The 18,933-nt window shown below is 52.8% G+C and overlaps 1 protein-coding gene across 11 annotated transcripts in view; it reads right to left on the bottom strand.

Moving 5' to 3' along the window:
- MEIS1 (Meis homeobox 1) overlaps positions 1-16,643 on the bottom strand; it is a 144,165-nt gene extending 127,522 nt beyond the window's left edge. For 2 of the 11 annotated variants that reach the window (XM_041755627.1, XM_041755632.1), the window contains exons 1-5: positions 7,389-7,768; positions 5,266-5,492; positions 2,895-3,036; positions 2,192-2,242; positions 1,280-1,330 (exon numbers count right to left, since the gene is read on the bottom strand). In XM_041755627.1, the coding sequence (XP_041611561.1) occupies positions 1,280-1,330; positions 2,192-2,242; positions 2,895-3,036; positions 5,266-5,492; positions 7,389-7,400 (483 nt within the window). In that variant the 5' untranslated portion in view covers positions 7,401-7,768. The other 9 variants (XM_041755626.1, XM_041755623.1, XM_041755624.1 and 6 more) reach the window with 9 other exon arrangements.
- Between the last annotated feature and the right edge of the window lie 2,290 nt (positions 16,644-18,933).

Here is an 18,933-nt window from a genome sequence, read left to right as displayed (position 1 = left end):
GAGATATCCCAGAAAATTGACAGTGACAAGATGATTCACAGGCTACAACATATTCAACACCCGTGTTAAATTCATCTGCTCCCAGGGCTGTGGCCATTAGAGAGGTGACCCGCGTGGGTGACATTTAAGGTAAACTATTTAATTTCATCCACTTACTTTATCATAAGTTCTTTTCCAATGAGTCTAAGGGAAAATGTGAATATAGATGTATGCCTATAATACACATTTTCACAGGGACCTGTACTGTGGTGGCACAGAATATCTGTCTGACAGCCCAGGTCCCTATAATATTTGTAATTAGGGATTCTACACTTAAGAAGCATATTTTAGGATAGTTTTTAAAAAAATAGGAGAAAATCAACTTGCCGGTACTCATGATATGAAAAACACCTACAGCCACAAAAGAAAAAAAAAAAAAAAAGGATCAAACTGTATTTAAAAAAAATAAAAGGAAAAAAGAATGCTTCAAAATATTTAGGTGTCAGTGGAGCGGTCTCTTACAGGCCTAGGGCATCCCTGACATGCAAAAACTCACAAGAAACCCCAGTGTGCTTGCAATTTAATGTTAGTTTGAATTACAATGCATTAAGTTTTTATTGCTGAGATTTATAGAACAGCTAGCAAAATCATGTTATCCCACACCCTTTCTTGAGTGTGAAGGTGGGGTGTGTGCAGGATTCTCAGATTCGAGAAATTGACACAACTATCAACTCTGCTTTGTCTCTGCAAAAGGTTTAATGTGCCTCCCCCACCACCTCCTCCAGACTCCCTGCCCACTCCTCCTCCCTCCGCCTCTCCTCTGTGTCTGACCTGCCGCTGCTCTCAGACTGTCTTCCAGAAACTCACTAAAACTAAACAAAACTCCCCCACCCACCCACCCACCCACCCAGAGGTAGCAAAGAAAAGGGGGAAGAGGAAGAGAAGAGATCACAAAGGTATAACCTGTGAAGCAAACTCACAACAGCATTCTAAACATCAAGAGAGATGCCTAGAATTGTAACTATTTGTACAAAGCCAGCAAAGTATTAAGAATGAATGCAAGGCTAGGGCATTTGAGATGCCGGTTTTAGTGGCTGAAATTGTAATTAAACTGCAAAGAGAAATGGACGCTAAGATTGGCCTTGACACTAATTACCAGAAAGAAAGACATTTATGCAAATGTCTCAGAAGCCTGAACTTCAGCCATTCAGAACCCTGCCCCCCCACCCCACCCTACCCCACCCCCCTCAAGTTTGGGGGGTGAGGAGAAAGCCATAGGAAAAGAGGCTAGAGGAATTACCTTCTCTAATTCCAACAGATGAAACCTTAATACTTGTATGGCTTGAATCATCTGCAAAGATACAAAAAGAATGAGCACCCTATTCCTAGTTTGCAGAAAATTGGCTGTCACAGCTCTAGCATCTCCAGCCTACACCGCACACACACACACACACACACCAGTTAAATAGAGTTATTTTGATTTATGGCAATAACACTAAAACTTAATAGCAGCGACTGGGTACCATCTAGAGGTTTATATTTCTTAAGGAGAAAAAAAAATAGCTAAAACAACAACAGAGCATCTAAGTGGGGATCATAAACACTCTCCTCCCCCATCGCTCTTCCCCCCTTCTCAGCCCCACTGCCCCCCACCCCACCTGGAAGGGCCACATCCCTGGCCTGGGGGTTTCCAGGTAAGCAGTGCACGGAAAATATTCCAAATACTGCCCCCCTGCCCTCCCCGCCCCTAAGTGTGGCTTTTCACGCGGCTGCAAACTTTCTGCTGCGGTTCTGCACACCTTTAGGGTGCATGGGTGGTTTTGGGGGGCTCTTGGCCGGTGGCCGCCCTCGGGGCGCGACTCTGAGGGCTGGGAAGTCCGCAAAGTTTAAGCACACACGCTGACAGGCCCGGAGATAAATCCCCGGGCTGATTAGAGCCGCGCTGCCCGGCTGTCATAAAAAACAAAAGCTCGCGTTTCCCCCCAGCGCCGGCTCGCCCGGCCCCTCTCGGGATGAATTTATTTATTTCCCGGGGATCCTGTCCCGGGGCCACTTGTCCGGGCCCGAAACGTGTGCAGCCACCTCACAGCTACGGGAAGACCCGTCTAGAAACCTGGGTGGAGGGGGGGGGGCTCTTGCAGCAAAGCTGGGGTGCTTGGGGGAAGGGGGAGCGGGGATGGGGGAGCTGGGGACTGAGGGGGTCCGCTCTTACCAAGTTATCCAGTTCTGGATTAGAAGAAAATAGAGGTTTTTCTGCGCGAATCTAAATGCAAGGGAGAAGGAGTAGAGGAGAGGAGAGGGGAGGGGAGGGGAGGGCAGGGTGGGGGGGGGGAAAGAAAGAACATTTGAAATCTGGTCGCCTTCCTAGTTTCTTGCCTCATTACACTGTCGGGCGGCCCAGGGGTGGGGGTGGAGGGGGGCAAGATGTCACCTCCGGGGCGGGGGGGACGGGGGACCGGGTGACACTGAGTCCACAGGCAGCCAGCGTGAATCAAAGAGGCCCAAACCGAGCCCAGAGCCCCGGGTCGCCTCTCCCAGCAGCTCGGCTCCGGGAGGCCGCTGCCCTGCTCGCCCAGGCCCCTGGCTGCGCCCTCCACCGCAATCCCCACCCTGGGGGCGCGGGGTCCGTGATTTAATTTTTGGGGTGGGGGGCGAGCTTCCTGCAAGAGGGTGGGCAGCGAGCTGGGGAGGCTGGTGAAGGGGGGGAGGCCTGGACCGGGCCCGCGCGCTCCCACCTGGGGGGATGCCCCAGGGCAGGGCTTGGGGTGGGGGGTGCTTGGGGTGGCCTGCGTGCTGGCCACTTTGGAAAAGGTGCAGCAGGGGTTGGGGGTGGAGGGAAGGGGCGGGAGGGGGAGGGAGGGAGTTGCTCCCCAGGTCCCCTGGCTCCCTACTTCTTGAGCGCGCGTCTTGCTGACCTGTTTGGCGAACACGGCTATGTCTTCATTGAATGACTCGGAGGAGCAGACGTCCCCGCCCGCCACCCCCGGCTCGCGGGGGGTACAAGTAGCTAATTCACATTTCTCGAAAATCAGTGCTAAGAGAGGGAAGAGGGGGTGTCTGCAAGAGAAGACAACAGTCGCAAACAACACAATGGTTAGTCCCCGGGTGGGGGAGAGGGGCGCCCCAGGGCGGCGGCCGGAGGGGCAGGAGGCCGGGGACCCCCCCACCCTGTCCCCTGCGCTCCGCCTGCCCCAGCGCCCGCAGGTGACTGCTCACCTCCCCTTCCTCCTGGGGCGCCCCAGTCGCAGGCCCTGAGCCACGGACACTATCCGAGGGGCGAGGGGCGGTGCAGCAGCTCTGGCCGGAGAAATTGGTAACATTTGCTGAGGATAAAACCCCAGCAGCCCAGCAGCCCAGCAGCCCCAGCAGCCCAGCAGCCCCAGCAGCCCAGCAGCCCCAGCAGCCCCAGCAGCCCCAGCAGCCCCAGCAGCCCAGCAGCCCAGCAGCCCAGCAGCCCCAGGAGCCCCAGCAGCCCAGCAGCCCCAGCAGCTCCAGCAGCCCCAGCAGCCCAGCAGCCCCAGCAGCCCAGCAGCCCCAGGAGCCCCAGCAGCCCAGCAGCCCCAGCAGCTCCAGCAGCCCCAGCAGCCCAGCAGCCCCAGCAGCCCCAGCAGCCCCAGCAGCTCCAGCAGCTCCAGCAGCCCCAGCAGCCCAGCAGCCCCAGCAGCCCAGCAGCCCCAGCAGCTCCAGCAGCCCCAGCAGCCCCAGCAGCCATTTTGAGGGAAGTTTCCCACCCGGACCGGCCGGGTCCTGGGGGGCAGCAGGGCGCCTGGCTCCGCTGGGCCCGGCCCAGCCCGGGGCTCCGGCAGCTCGGTGGCGGGCGCTCAGCTGACTTGGGGAGAGGACCTCTAGGGCGCCAGCAGCCACTGGCAGGGGGCTGCACTGACCGATCAGACCCCTGGGCCCTGGGAGGCCAGGAGGGCTCCTCCTCAGCTCCCTGCACGCTCCCCTCCCTGGGCCAGGGGCCCCCACGACCACCCCCCTCCGCCCCAAACAAAGTTCCTCCAAATGTCCCCCCGGTAAAGCCTTTCATTTCTGTCTGCGGGATGGCAAAGCAGCTAGCCTTGCGAGGGGCCTAGATGTCGCTTATCTCAACCCATTAAAAAAAAAGAAAGAAAGAAAGAAAGAAAAGAAAAAAAATGCTGCTTCTAATGCTCAAGGAGGTGTCTCAAGTCTTTTATTAGCTCTCACAGCCCAGCCGGGAATTTAACGGTTTGGGGTCCTATTCAAAGCGTCCCCAAATATTCTGTCCCGGAGCCTAAACCATTTGCAGTCAACGCTGCTGCTGCTGCTGCTGCTGCGGAGAGAACGCTGGGATTTAAACAAGCCCATCGCACGAGGAAGGGACCGACCGGGAGATAAAGCAGGAAGGTTTTTCGGCCGGGGAGGGTCAGTGTTGCCTGATTTTTTTTTTTTTTTTCAGAAGAAGAAATAAATAGAAATAAAAGTGGCTGCAAAGTAAAACGAGGTCCCCAAATTCACGAGCACACAGCAGGCACAAGCGACTTTCCGCGGATTTTACCAGCCCTGGGTCTAACCGACTGGCCTGGGAGAGCACGGGGGAAGCACAGTCTGAAAACAACGCTGGCCCCAGAGCAGCCCCGCACCTACTCCCAAATCCTGCAGGTCTCGCCTTTGAACGCAAAGTGCTAAAAACCCGGCCAGAAGTTTCTTCACGTCTCAAAGGATTCAGAGCGAGCTCTCTCCTCGCCCGCGGTGGTCAAACTCCCTAAATGCAAAGCCTGTTCCCCCTTGCCTGACCTGCAACTGTCCTCCCCTGATTTTATTGTGCGGCGGCAGAGCCAGCATACGGTTGCTGAGTAAACTTAGCAAGTCAGAACAATCAGTGGCTTAAAAGATTTTCCCTTAAACTAAAAGTTTCGTTCCAACACAAAGGCGCCTACATTTAGAAATCCCCAACGCTCTCCCAGCGAAGTCGAGCAAGCGAGGGCGCCAGCCCGCTGAGCTGCAGAGCCCCGGTCTGAGAGGGGACGAGGGACCTCTGGCAACTTCTCCTGCAGGGGCGACCCCTCGGCCGGCCTGGCCTGGGCTCCGCCGGGGGCTGGGCGGGCGCGGAGCGCGTGTGGAGATGGGGGGCGTCCGGGGTGGCAGGCCGCTTCCCCAAATTCTCCATGCAATGCAAATGAAAAGTTACCAAATGGTGTGCCTCCAGCCCACGGAGCCCTGGCTTCCCTCCTACCAAAGGCACAGGGGGAGAGAGAGAGAGAGAGAGAGAGAGAGAGGAAACATCGCGTCTCTACTACTTAACCTGATGCCCGGTGTACCTACCCATAAATGGCATCTTTATCTCTCTTTAAAGCGTCATTGACGGAGGAACCCATGCTGGGGGCCATGGCGTTGGTGTGAGCTGTGTGCGGGTACTGATGCGAGTGCAGAGGAGGCCCGTGGTTCAGGTGGTGGACCGGCTGCATGGACCTGGCCGCATGCGGGTCCCCATACATCGTGGAGGGGATGCCCACTCCATCCATGCCCCCGTAATGGGGCAGATCGTCGTACTGCATGACAAACAGGAGAAAACAAGGTTCAGAAGGCCAGGCGGGCAACTGGGGAGACGGCAGGGCACCGAGCTTATATAATGTCAGTCCAGCTGGATCCTTCAACCCGGAATTCAGTGGCCTTGCATCTCTAAAGTTGAGATTTCTTGTCCGGAAAAATGATTTCTAAAGTAAAAATTCTAGGATTCTCTCTGAGACTCGGCCGGGATGAACGGTCTTGCCCTAACTTGTGTCCCTATCAACCAGTTCAGAAATTCAGGATCCTCTGGCAAGGAAGGAAGGAAGAAAGAAGGAAAGAAAGGGAGGCATTCTCCCGGAGGGCGGAAGGTAAAACGTGCATGTCTCTAGAGGAGGAAATTCAAAATCACAATAATAAAACGTGCCAGGACAGTGCAGCAAACCCGCCTAGTTTCACAGCCCCTTCCCATCAGGGGGAATTAAAAAAAAAAAAAAAAGTTACGATGGGAACAGCTAAGCTAAGCACATGAATTCAGACAGGCTTCTCATTTTATTTCTCTGCCAGCGTGGGGTTAGGCAGTCCTGCAAGACACTGCATTTCCTTTGCTTTCCAAGACAAACTCTGCTAAATTATACAAAACTAACTGGCCCCCTTTATAAGTGAAACTCAGAGAAAGGTAGCTCTTTCACGTTCATTAGAGCTGATTTTAGAATTGGGCAATTCCCCCTCAACGTGAAAGAAAACCTATATAGCTGGAACAGTTAGTTGTCCTATTTTTCTCTACTCCTATGAACTTTTCCCCCAGACTAGAAGTCAATGAGGCAAATGTAACTCATCAGGTGTAAAGTAAATTCAAAAGCAAACGCACACACAACCCCCATCTTCTTTTCCCCCCCGGAAAAACTACTTTCATATTGACTGTCATTATTTTTGCGTGCAAAATTCAGCTACTTAGAATCCTCTCATTGCTCCAATTCCGGGCAAGTTCTTTTCCCAAGATTTGGAGGCGCCGAGAGTGAAATGATTTTCAAAGAAAAGAGGAATTGCCACTTTCATCTCCTTAAAGCCAGAGGTGTGAAAATAGTTTGGAAGAACGCTGACATTTGCCTGAACCAAAGCAGTAAAGAAAAATGTGTCAGCCTAGTAACTTTCTTTTGCAAACAGGGCTTTGAGGGCCAGGACACAAATTATGCAGGGAAGGCTTTTTGTAGACCCCCCTTTCTTTTAAGAGACTACCTCGGTTGGGTTGTCATTGTCTCACTTTACTCTCACTACATTTCCATTCAAATAGGAATATTGGGGAAATTAGTATTGCATTTTTAAAGTGAGTAGCTCTGTGCTTAGTATCCAATTAGTGCAGGGCTTTTGTAACAAAAACTTTCAAAGTATTACCTTCTATAAAAATCCATGCACATTAAAATCATTTTTCAGAGATGAATGTTTTCCGACCCCAAAAGCCATCGTACTATGACAAAGTCATTTGCTTAAAAAAGCTAAATGCTTCTAGTGATATTAAGAGATGAGCACAATCAATAACAAATCAGAAGTTTCTAGCTGCTTAATTTACTTTAAAAATAGCCTTAAACTTCTGCTCCCTGAACATTCACATTACAGCAGTAGGTATCTAGAGCGTTTTGTTTTTGTTTTTTAAACAGAATGACTGCCCGAGCTTGCATTTCTATTTATATAGCTGCTGGTTAGGAATCTATAGAAAACTTGATTACTTGAATTAATTACATGTAACATACATAAGTCTACAAACGCACTGAATAAATTCTCTCGCTTTAGGCCACGGCTTTAGGAGCCTCATTCAAAAAGACAGAGAGAGAGAGAGAGACAGAGAGGAGAGAATAAAAAGAAACTTTTTAGCAGTGTCTTTCAGCCACGTTTCAATTTAATCTCACATTTGAGTTCCACAATTGTTGTTTAATACGTACCCTTTGCGCCATCGGCCTCCCTGGCTCCCTTCCTACTTCAACTTCTAATATATCCTCTTTAAGGCCAGTGTGAAAAGAAACAAATAAGCAAACTCCCCCGGAAAAAAAAAAAAAACAACAAAAAACAAAAAACAAAAAAACAAAAAAACAAAAAGAGCGAGAGAGAGAGAGGACAAAAAAAAAAAAATCTTTTTTTTTTTTTTTAAAAAAAAGCACGACGGAAAAAAAAAAATAAATCCCTTCACGTCTCCAGCAACGTGAGAGCTACTTGGTCCCCGATCTTCGGTCTACGGGACCTGAAGCAAAGCGCCCGAGTCACTGTGCATAAAAGCGCTCCGTTTCCAAGACAGCAGCAGCAGCAGCAGCAGCAGCAGCAGCAGCGGGGGCAAAAAAAAAAAAAAAAAAAAAAAAAAAAAAAAAAAAAGGCAGATCTTCTCTTCCACCCCCCCCCAAAAAAAAATCAGTTTAAAAAAAAAAAAAAAAAAAAAGAGAGAGCGCCCCTTAGACCCAACTACCAAATCTCATGGCTTTCTGCCACTCCGGCTGTCAATCACAGGCGAGGTTGTCAACGTGGTGAATGAATGATCATCCGCTCTGTCTTCTTCGGGTCGGAACACCTCAAATGTGAATATTCAAATGCACAAAGCCCTAGCGCTCGCTTCCCCCGGATCGGTCCTAATTCCTAATCAGTTTCTCTCTTCTCTCGCTCGCTCTTTCTCTTTCCCCTCTCTCTCTCTCCCTCTTTGCAACTGCTGCACTGGAGGGAGATTAGAGGAGGAGGGTTAAAAAAAAAAAAAAAAAATGTCTGTCTGAGTTTGTCTTAAAGGAGCCACGATCGATGCTGCCCGCTTGCAGTCCCCGTGCGTGTGTAAAGTGTGTGTTGCACAGGCGGAGAGGTGGATTCCGACCCGAATGCTAGAACCCGGAAGTAGTGGTGGCCATAACAGGTCGCGTCTTACACAATGCATTGGGCTGCAGCAAGTCGGCGGCTCGGCAGGGGTGGGAGCGCCGGGCGGGCTCCGGCCGCGCCGCCCAGGCGCACGGGCGCTCCCTGCAGCCGCGCGCCCCGGGCGCGAACCCCCACGCGCCCCGGGCACACGCGCACACGCGCACACGCGCGGGCAGGGCCGCCCCCCCCGCCCCCGGGGCGCGGGCTTTATTCCCCGCGTTCCTTGCAATCCCCCCTCCCCCCCACCCCTACTCGGGACTCTCCTCCACTACCCCCCACCCCACTCTCTCGAAATAAATTGGGGATCCGCGCTGGGGGCGGGGGGGGGTGGAGGAGGGGAGGAGGGGCGCGCGCGCAGGGCGGGGGTGGGCAGCCGCGGGAGTTCTTTTGCACAGAGCTCTCGGCGCGCGGACTTCAGGACTTTCCTGCAAATTACTGGGGGTCCGCTGCTGCCGGGGTGTTGCTTTTTGTTTTTTGTTTTTGTTTGTTGTTGTTTTTGTTTTTGGAGGTGGTGGTGGTGGTGGTGGGGTGGTGGGGGGGAATGTGTGAGCTCAACGCAAGGGTGCGTTCTCGGAACTGACCACCCCACGTAGAAGGAGGCAAACGGGGAAACAGAGAGGGAGGGAGGGAAGGATGAGAGCAGGAGTCCCGGGATCGCGGGGCGGAGGGGGGAGGCTGGGGCTTCCTGCGGATCCCAGCCTGGAGCTGCCGCTGTCAGGGGTGCACCCCCTCACCCCACCCCAGGCCCCCGGGAAAGGAAATGCTTGCGTTTTCTCACTTTGGGGTCTGGACCTGCTCCTCCTCCTCCTCCTCCTCCTCCTCCCGCTCCCCGGCCTCCGGCCCCCGGGCCCCCGCGTCCTGCGCGAAGTGGGAGAGGAAGGGAGGGAACAATGAGCCGAGCGCGGGGACGGTGCCCCCAGCGCCTGTTTACAAACACCGAGCTACTGGGCGTCTCGCCGGGGAGCGCAGCCCGCCGCGGGGCTCGGGGCAGCCCCCCGACCTCGCGGGTGCGGCCCCGGGCCGGGGACCCCCCCGCCCGCACCCCCACCCCGGGACGCGGGCTCCCCGACCCGCTGCGGGCGAGGCCGCCGTGCGCCCGGGGCGCGGCGGGGTCGGGCTTCGGCCGCGTCGCCTTTGTCTTCTCGGGCCTGGAGGGACCCCGCGCCCCGGGCCCTGTGCGCCGCGACGCCCTGCGCTCCCCTCCCCGCACCCCTACCCCCCTCCGCCTCCCTGCACCGTCCCGGCTCCGGGAAAACTCTCGGTGCCAACGACCAAAAAAAAAAAAAAAAAAAAAAAAAAAGGACCGAGAGAGAGAAATTCACTTCGGGAGCTGAGGTTGCAGACAAAAACCTGTCCCTACCCACGCCCGGAGGCTCCGACCGGCCCCTGATTTTTCAACTTTCTCCCCTTCAACGCCTGTCCTCTGGCCCCCCGACGGCCCCCCCTCGGCTGGCCCTTTATCATCACATTTACTGGTGTTATTTTCGTTTTTGCTCGTCTGCCCGCCGGGCTCCGAGACGCCGCGAGGGCTCGGCCGCAGCGGCCCGACCCGCGGGGCTGGAACCTCACATCCTCCAGCCAGGCTCGCAGCTCGCTCGGCTCCCAGCAGGATTTTTTTTTTTTTTTTTTTTTTTTTTTTTCTTTTCCCTGCCTCCAGCTGAAGCCTCGCAGAAAACTCCCCCTGCGGTCGACTGGAAAATGAGCTCACCCAAATCTCGGTAGGCAGCGGCGGAGGAGGGCCCGGCCAATCAGCAGGCGCCCCCGCCAGGGCGGCCGCGCATTGGCTGCGGGGAAAATCAATTATCAAATAATCGATCAGCAGGGAGCTTCGATCTGCCGGGAATGCAAAACTGCCGGTCCCGATTCCCGCCCTGGCGGTGGCCAAAAGGCTGACTCCCCCCCCACACCCCCCACCACCCCACCCCCCACCCCCCCACCCCCACCCCACCCCAAAGCACCCCCCCTCGCCCCACCCCCATCCCACTCCGCCCGTCCGCGGACCCAGAACCCTCATCCTAAAAGGAGGGGGGCGGCTAGCTGGGAGGAAGAGTTTTGAGAAGGATGAGGGGCGCGCCTGTCCTCCGCAGGGGTTGTTTGGAAAAGGTCAGGAGCTCCCAAAGGTGCGGGGGCGAACCCCTTAACGTGCAAACTAAAGGGCAGATCGCATCCGTCCGAGAGGTAGGGCTCAAGTTTCTGCTAAGTGGGCTTCCGAGGAGCGAGGGCCACCGTGCAGGGCGACCCTCAGGACCTGCATCCGGAGCCAGGCTCCCTCCGGCGCGCACGGCCTCCAGCGCTCGGCACGAGTCCACGCCCAGTTCCCCCCAAAAGTGGAGGGCTCAGAAGCCGAGCTGCAGCCGAGCCTTCGCCACCAGCCCCCCCACGCCCCCACCCCACCCCCGTGCAGACCCTGTCCTGCCCCGGGGTGCCTAAGGGATGACACCTTCACCCAAAGCCTTCCGATGCGCTTTGCCTTGCTTGAGACAGCTCCGACTGCTTAAAAAAATATCCCGGGATCCTCATCATTTGCATTTCTCTTTCTCTCTCTCTCTCTGTCCCCCCCCACACACACACACATTTTTAGGATCTTTAACTTTTCTCCATCGCAAACATGCGCAGTTTTGGGGTGCGCGCGCCCCGGTGCATCGCGCGGGAGGTTGAGGCAGGCCCGCACGTCAAAGCCGAGGGCGAATCCAGGTGAACTGCCAGATTCCTCACGCCCCACTGCCTGGCACCCCCTCCCCACCCTCCCCGACGTGAACTTGGAAACCCAACTTCAGGCCAAGATGGAACCTTCTCGGTCTCCGGAAGGGTATTTGTCTCCTTCTCCGGGAAGCTGCGCTGGCTGGGCCGAGCACCGCAGGGCTTTCCCCGGCTACCGGGAGGACCACGCTGGGCCCGCAGCCTCCCCCGAGCCCCTCACCTGGGCGCCTTCCCTCGGCTGCGCGGGGGTGTGGGCACCGCAGGTCCACAGGCCCGCCAGGCTCCAGCGCGGCTGGCTGCAGGGGTGGTGGGGGGGGGGAGCGCGAGGAGGGGGGTGTTGAGCCAAACATCGACTTGACTTGGGCACATCTACGTGTATGATCCTTAAATGAACTGCGAGGGAAATTGTGTAAGTATCATTTAACCGAGAGAAATTTACTGCGAAATACATTTCGGTGATCATGGTCTTTTAGGTGTCCTTGGGGGTTCTCCAGCAAAGGCTTAGGGTAACCGGCTTGGAGGTACCTCAAGTCTGCGGCTATGTTTTCAAACCTGGAAAAGGCCAGTTTCGAGGAAGGTTTTGTTGACAACAGAATTTATTCTGTATTGTTGCTTTCGGGTAAGTTTGTTTTCTAGCAGAGAGGGAAAAAGCAGGTTCAGGTAAGTCACTCCTTTTTAAACATAGCCAAAAACTTCAAGGCGGTAGGAAAACTATTGTGTGCTCCAACCATGATGTGTCAGGTTACCTTGCAAGTACTTTAAATGACCTACACATAGGTTTTCCTTAAAGAAAGGGATAGTTTGGAGTTTGTGAGCTTAAACAAACTCTTGGGAGTTTTGAAAAGGGTCTTCTTTTTTCCCCCTCCCCACGGCCCCCCTCCCTTACCATTTATAACTGCAAACCTAATGCTACTTCGAGGTCTTTATAAGATTAATTCTGAACGATCAAGGGACTAAAACACTTTTACAATGTAATTACAGTAGTACAAATTGTTTGCCCAAACCTCATTCTGGATAAGGATTTTACAATTAGCAAACAGTTATTACAGTTGGGGCTTGCTGAGAGAAATTGCACAGAGGAAGTCTAGAGTTGTAATATAGTAGCCATAAAAAAAAAAAAAAACCTCCTTTGGTACAGCAACAATTAATCATCTATTAATAGGAAAAGGTAAAGGCATAGTTGTGGGTATCTTAGTGAACTGCTACTGATATTTATACTTGTCCTGTGACATCCCTAAGTTAGTTCAGATACTTGCTTTTTGAGGCAACAGCACTTTTGTTTTGCAAAAACTTGGCCTGGTGAAGGGTTCTGGCACTTGCCCTTAGCTCTGGCAACACGCGCCTTTTCCATACTCAGCTTACTCTAAACATCCCAGAGCATCTTCCCAAAGATAGAGAGCCAAGGCTTTAAAGGGGCAGGCTGAGGCCTAAGGTCCCTATTGTTTAGAACTTCCCTTGCAAGAAGGCATTTAAAGCAAGTGGTGCCCCTTTAGGCTGTTGGTACAGTCCTTTCTGAGTGCTCCCTTCTAATTTTCTTTTCTCCTGTAAGGAATTGTGTCTCTGGAAAAGACGTATATCCTGAATTAGGCTTTTGTCCCCAAAGTTCACACGGATGAGTCAGCCCCCGAACCCTCAGAAATTAAAGAGGCACCTCTTAAGGTAAAATGTGTGTGTATTTGCCAGCCCAGAATAAACAAAAGCCTGTTAATCAATCGAGTTTGGCAGCTGTGTTCACAGAATGATAAGGGTTTATCATCTGCCACCTAACCCTAAGATGCCTGTTAAAATGTTATGAGTGCGCTTTAGGTTGTCCTGTGGTGTGGAGGCTTGGGATTTGTACTTCAAGAACAGTCAACGTCTGCATCTCGCCCCCCCCCCCCCCCCCCCGTCCCCAACATTAGCATTTGCATTTCAAAAAACAGAAATAAGAAGAGGGAAAGACAGTTTGAAGAAAATGGATTTAAAATCTGGTAGAGATAATAGAGGAATGCTTGAGATAAGAGCCTGGCTGTGATAGGAGAGAGGTACCAAGAAGTCAAAGCTAATGAATAGCTGTGAGAAAAGTGAAATAAACTATTTAGAGGTCTATAAAAGGGGGAAACCTGGTTAGGTGATGTGAAAGGGGGTTAACTGAGTGGATTAGGGAAGACGTTAATCAGGTGCCCCAGAGCCATCCCGGCTAGAAGAACTGGGAGATTTGTTTACTGCATTTTGCTTCAGAAAACAATGTCTGGGTCCAGTTCAGAAGTCAGTGAGAGGTCAGTGTAGGCTGTCTAACCGTTGCAGGGAAAATACCTAAGTCACTATATTCTAACTGGATAGTACAAAAGTTAAAGGGGAAAAAAAAAAAACCTGGGGGGGGGTGTTGTTTTCCTTACTACCTTTCCATTTCAAATCATTAAAATGCTTTGGTCTCTAGAGGGGGAAGATTACACTGGTTAACATAATTACTAGCTCTGACATTTTCAGAAGTTATAGAGGTCTTTTATTAATTAAATGGAGGGCTTAATAAAATATTCCTAATAAAATTTATGGTTGTCTTAAAACTTTCTAAACAGTGCTATAAATTCTTAATAAAATTAACTGGGAAATGAGTTATTAGCCCACACTTTACCATCCCCCCCCCCACTTCTTCATAAGGAGTGTCTGTAGAATGAAGGGGGAAATAGAAGCCTTTTAGTAAAATATAAATATTAGCCAAAGTCACACATTGCTTTAAAAGAGGTGAAGTTTCAACTAAGTTATGTCTAATGGCTTCACTCTCCAATATTCCCCAAAAGCTACTCACAAACTTTAGAAAATTTCTTCCACCTCTTTACTAACGTATTATATACGCGTGTATGTGTAAGCTCATGTGAAATACAATGCTCCATTTTCTGGTCTGAGTTGTGTGTTAGGTTTAATAAAAAGCAGAGATGCATTATGCAAAATCCCAATATAGGATTTTTGAAGTCCCCAGTTGTAAATATTCTATCAAGTCAAAGATATATTGAAAATGAAATGTCTTATAATTTCTCTCAATTTAATTTCTTTAAAGGTAACTTTTAAACAATAAATTTCTCAATAAATGTTTACCTTTAGACTCCACATTCATAATAGTTGGTATTATCTGAGGCAGCATTTTGTTGAGCAGATACGCAAAACTTTTTCCTATCACTACGTTTTAAAACCTCGGCGAGCTATCTTAAGTTTTGAGAGACTTCTCTGCCTCACAGATACAATACTGGCTGGCTGGCTGTTTAAAATGAACAGCAATCTCAAACACACTCCAACCAAATAAAACAGCCCGAGCGGATTTTTCAGCTTTTGAAGGCTTGATCTTTTGTGCCGTCTACTGGACAATGGAAAAACTACAGCTCCTATTGCCTTAAGAAACTTCTCTTGTCCAGTGTGAGGTGGGGGGATGGGGAGGTAGTGGGAGTAGGGGTCATTTTGTGCTGGTAAGTAGTCGGAGAGGACAACAGGACCCCACCTCCACTCACTGGACAGGTCTTGTGGTGTGATCATGTCTTCATATCCAAGCTTAGGACATCATATTAAGTACAGGCACACCTAAGCCTCTTGACTAAGGCGTAGGGCTGTATGCAATTTAACTGCGTATGTGTGTGAGTGCACAAACTTGGCTTGGGAAAAGACAGAAAGAAATGATGATGGCACAAGCTCAGCATCTCAGAAAAAAAAAAGTATGGGTGGTTTGCTTGGCTCTGAGTGTGCATTTGCTTGATAGTCAAGGTAAATCTATCTACTGCCTAGATAATCTAAGATGCACAAAATAATTCTCGGAATTTGGAACCTGACATTGTTCAATAATCAAGAAAAGTACTTTTAGGAGGAAGGGAAATGAAACTGGTGATTAGAAAACTTTGGGTGCAGTTCTTTTTGGCAATCTTGGATGAAAATGTGAAACTTCACTCTTCCCCCCCCCATGGAGATCACATGTGGGAGAAAGTGTGGATGACATTCATGGTCAGATGCCTTTATGTAGCAGAGGCTGTTTGATGATCTGTTAAACATTTTAAAATATAGTATATAGTTTGGTTGATTTTTAGAAATATTTATGGAGCCCTGGCATTATGGAAGCTCCGTACAAAAAAATTCATGAAGGTCATTGGCCTCTGTTTGATATTGATGTAGCTTCTGAATAATCAAAATTACTATAGAGAGGTAATTTTGTGACTTAAGAAATAAACAAAATCCAACTCTAATAAAATACAGAAAAGTCAAGCCGATTTTGGTGGAAGAGACGTAAACTTGGGTACAGGACTCTTAAAACTGTTCGTCTGCTTTTCTGGAGTTAAAATTCCTTAGCGCATTTTCATAAAACCTAGTACCACACGACTAGTTATTAGGGTGCCTTTTAATAAAAGTTTAAGAGTGAAAAGGAGACAGCTTTAGGGCATTTTATTGATGCATAAATATATTTCAATGAGCTACTTCAAATATACATTTTGATGTGGCACCAAGTCAGAATGACTTTAAAATATTGTATTAAATATAGATATATCAGAGAACCTGAACTGACATTGACTACTTAAAGCAGCGAGATTGCTTGCACTGCCGTGGGAAAGAACGGGATGGTTTCATTTGTACTAAAGAGCTGGAAGTGGGCTGGTGTGGTGGTGGTGGTGGTGGTGGTGGTGGTGGTGGTGGTGGTGGTGGTGGTGGTAGGTGTCTTTTAAGCTTTAGCATAATCAACTGAATTTGTGTGACAGATTATTATTTTATAAGATGTAATTGGGATGCATTGGTCCAGATTAAAATAAGGACCACCACGACCCCACTGACAATAGAGTTTGAGAAAGGAAATTCTTACAAGATCCAATCTCTCGCAGGTTTGAAATATTCTAAAGGAATAATGCAAGTACTGAGTGCTGTAAGAGGTCTGGCCAGAGTGCTCTAGTCACCAAATGCAAACATTTACCTTTGAAACAACAGGGTGAGCCAGAGTGGTCATGACTAGCATCCACGTTCGGCTAGATAAAGGGGCCTATTTTGTAAAAATCCTTCAGGCAAAAATGTACTGATTATTCAAAAATAAATATTTTAACATTTCATTGAGTTATCTAATGAATAAGAAAAACATGGAAGGCTTCCTGCAGTTCAGAAAGAATTCTAGTAGCTCGGAAAACACAGAAGGAAAGAACGAGAAGCTGAAGGACGCCTGCTGAGTAGTGATTCGCTTGTGAATATCTGAAAACATACTTTTCCGTCCCCTTATTTAAAAATGAAAAATAAATATCATCCTTCCTTGTCTTTTTTTTTTTTTAAATTAACATCAGATTATGGCTAAACTTGGTTCAAAACGCATAATTCTTTCCAGGCGATTTATGCAAGAAAGGGCCAGTTTGAAAACTTGTAAGTGATGGGAGAAGTGGACGTACAAGCCGCAGCCACAGCGGCTCGCAGCCGGGCCCTTCCTGCGAGCCCGACTGGGACGACTTCACTTACCCGCCCTTCGCCCTTCGGATCAGCGCCGCTTCCCGCCGGAGCCCGGTGCTCTCCCGCAGAGCCCGCAGCGGGCGGCCTGTCACCTGGGGGGTCACCTGGACGGGACGGTCCCCGCGCACGGCCACCCAGAGCCCCGGCCCGCCCGCACCCCCGGGGGGCGGACCTGGGGCTGCAATACCTGCGTGGACCCTGGGGTTGGGGGGGGGACCTGGGACTGCGGTGCCCCCGCGGACCCCCGGACTGGTGGGGGGGACCTGTGCTGCAGGACCCGCGTGGACCCCCGGGCTGGGGGGGACTTGGGGTGCAGGACCCACGTGGATTCCCGGGCTGGGGGGGTACCTGGGGCTGCAGGACCCCCACAGACCCCTGGGCTGGGGGGGACCTGGGGCTGCAGGACCCCCACAGACCCCTGGGCTGGGGGGGACCTGGGGTGCAGGACCCGCGTGGGCCCCCGGGCTGGGGGAGGACCTGAGTTGCAGGACCCGCGTGGACCCCCGGGCTGGGGGGGGCCTGAGGTGCAGGACCCGCGTGGACCCCCGGGCTGGTGGGGACCTGAGCTGCAGGACCCGCGTGGACCCCCGGGCTGGGGGGGGGACCTGAGGTGCAGGACCCGCGTGGACCCCCGGGCTGGTGGGGACCTGAGCTGCAGGACCCGCGTGGACCCCCGGGCTGGGGGGGTCCTGGGGCTGCGCTGCCCGCAGGTGGGGCCACAGCCTGGGCTGGCACCTGGCGCGCGCAGGGGCGGGGAGGGGAGGGTTGGGCGCGCGGTCCCGGGCGCCGCCTGGAAGAGCCAGGGCTGGCCAGTGCCCCTCCCGCGGGGCCTCCGCCGCCTCTCTGGGCCGCCGTCCCGCCCTCTCTGCGGGGTTCGCCTCGGGGGCTTGGGGGGCGCAGTGGGAGCGGGAGGGCCCCCCCCGACGGCGCCCTCCCCACCGGGGCTCCAGGCCTCCCGCCATCCCACCCGCGCGCCGTGGGCCGCATTCGGGAGCTTCCCGCCTCGGACCGCGGACGCCTCCTCCCCGGGTGCCCCCCACCCCCGCTCGCTCCTCGGAGGCCCAGGGTGCGCCGCGAGTCGGTTAGGGACGCGGGAGGCTTTGGGGAGCCGGGCGGGTCCCCGCGGCCGCCGTGACTGTTCCAGGTGCGCGGGGGGGGGGGCGGGGGCAGCGGCCCCCCCTCCCCGCCTCCCTCCGCGGGGGCGCTCGCAGCTGGGGGGGACAGGAGAGGGGCGCCCGGGGATGGGACGCGAACCAGCGAGCGCCTGGGGCGGACGCGTTTGCAGGATTGCATGTGGCTGGACGCTCCGAAGTAGTCCCCAGACCTGTTTGCTGCTCTCCCTGTGCAAGCGCAAACAATTCCCTTGGGGCAAAGGAAAAAGAAAAAGAGAGAGAAAGAGAGAGAAAGAGAGAGAGAGCTCAGGGAGCGTGTGCGCCTTGGGGTGGGAACGGAGGTCGCAGAGGGGCGCTGCCCTGCTCTCTGGGGGGTCCCTGCGGCCACCCCAGATATGACCGTCCTGCCCTGCACAGAGCGAGTCACCCTCACTGGCGGGGGACGGCCCGCTTTCTGCAGCCCCTTTTCCACCAGAGAGAACTGGAGCATCTTGGGGCCCAGTCCAAGCCTTTAGCTGCATTTGCCCGTTTCCCAGGGGAGCAGCGCAGCCTGAGAGCCCCACGCAACCCTCCTCCTTGGTCTGCGGCCCTAACGCTCCCTTGCCCTGTGTGTCTCCCCACCCTGGAGAGCAGCGTCTCACTCTTCCTTCCTAAGATCACCCGAGGTCAGGGCTTCCCCGCCTCGGCTGAGAGGCAGTGGTGTGTGCAGGGGAGGGTGGTGGGGGAGTCTATGGGGCTGGGTGGGCGCTCCTGCCTCCCACACTTCTCCCTCCCTGAGCCCCCCCGGAGGCCCTGAGCCGGCGGGGAGCCTGATGACCTGTGGAAGACCCGTCCACACAGCAGGAGGGAAGGAGCAGGAGAGCTGGTGTTTGGTGGTGATGGTGCTGAGGTCCCTCCTGGGCTGCGCTTTTCTGCAACCCGCCCCCAAACAAATAAACAAGTCCTGCCTTTGGCATCAACTTCCTGTGACTGAGTGACCCCTGAGCAGGAACCTGGCCCAGGTCACCCAGGGGAGGAGGGGGGAGGTTCAAGGCCTTATTTACCCCAGGATTAAAAACAACATTCCTGCCCCCCAAAACTGTCCCTCTTTAGCCGCTTGCCTTTTAAGGATGTGAGAAGGAGCTTCTTAGTGTCAAAACTGACTTAATAACCCATTGAGATGTTTAGGTTTCAAGTTTACAAAAAAGCATCTTATCCCTACTTGCCTGAACCCCACTACAACCTAAACCCAGGCTATCAAACCCTTTATGAAGACATCCTCTATCATTTATGGGCGAAACAAACTTTTGAGTAGACACTCCCAATTCTGAAATATTTTATTTTATTTTTCAATTCTGAAATATTT

The sequence above is a fragment of the Vulpes lagopus genome, chromosome 5, assembly GCF_018345385.1.
Source record: "Vulpes lagopus strain Blue_001 chromosome 5, ASM1834538v1, whole genome shotgun sequence".
Taxonomy (NCBI): Eukaryota; Metazoa; Chordata; class Mammalia; order Carnivora; family Canidae; genus Vulpes; species Vulpes lagopus.
Note: the sequence above shows the minus strand (reverse complement) of the source record. Positions and strands in the feature narration are given on the sequence as shown.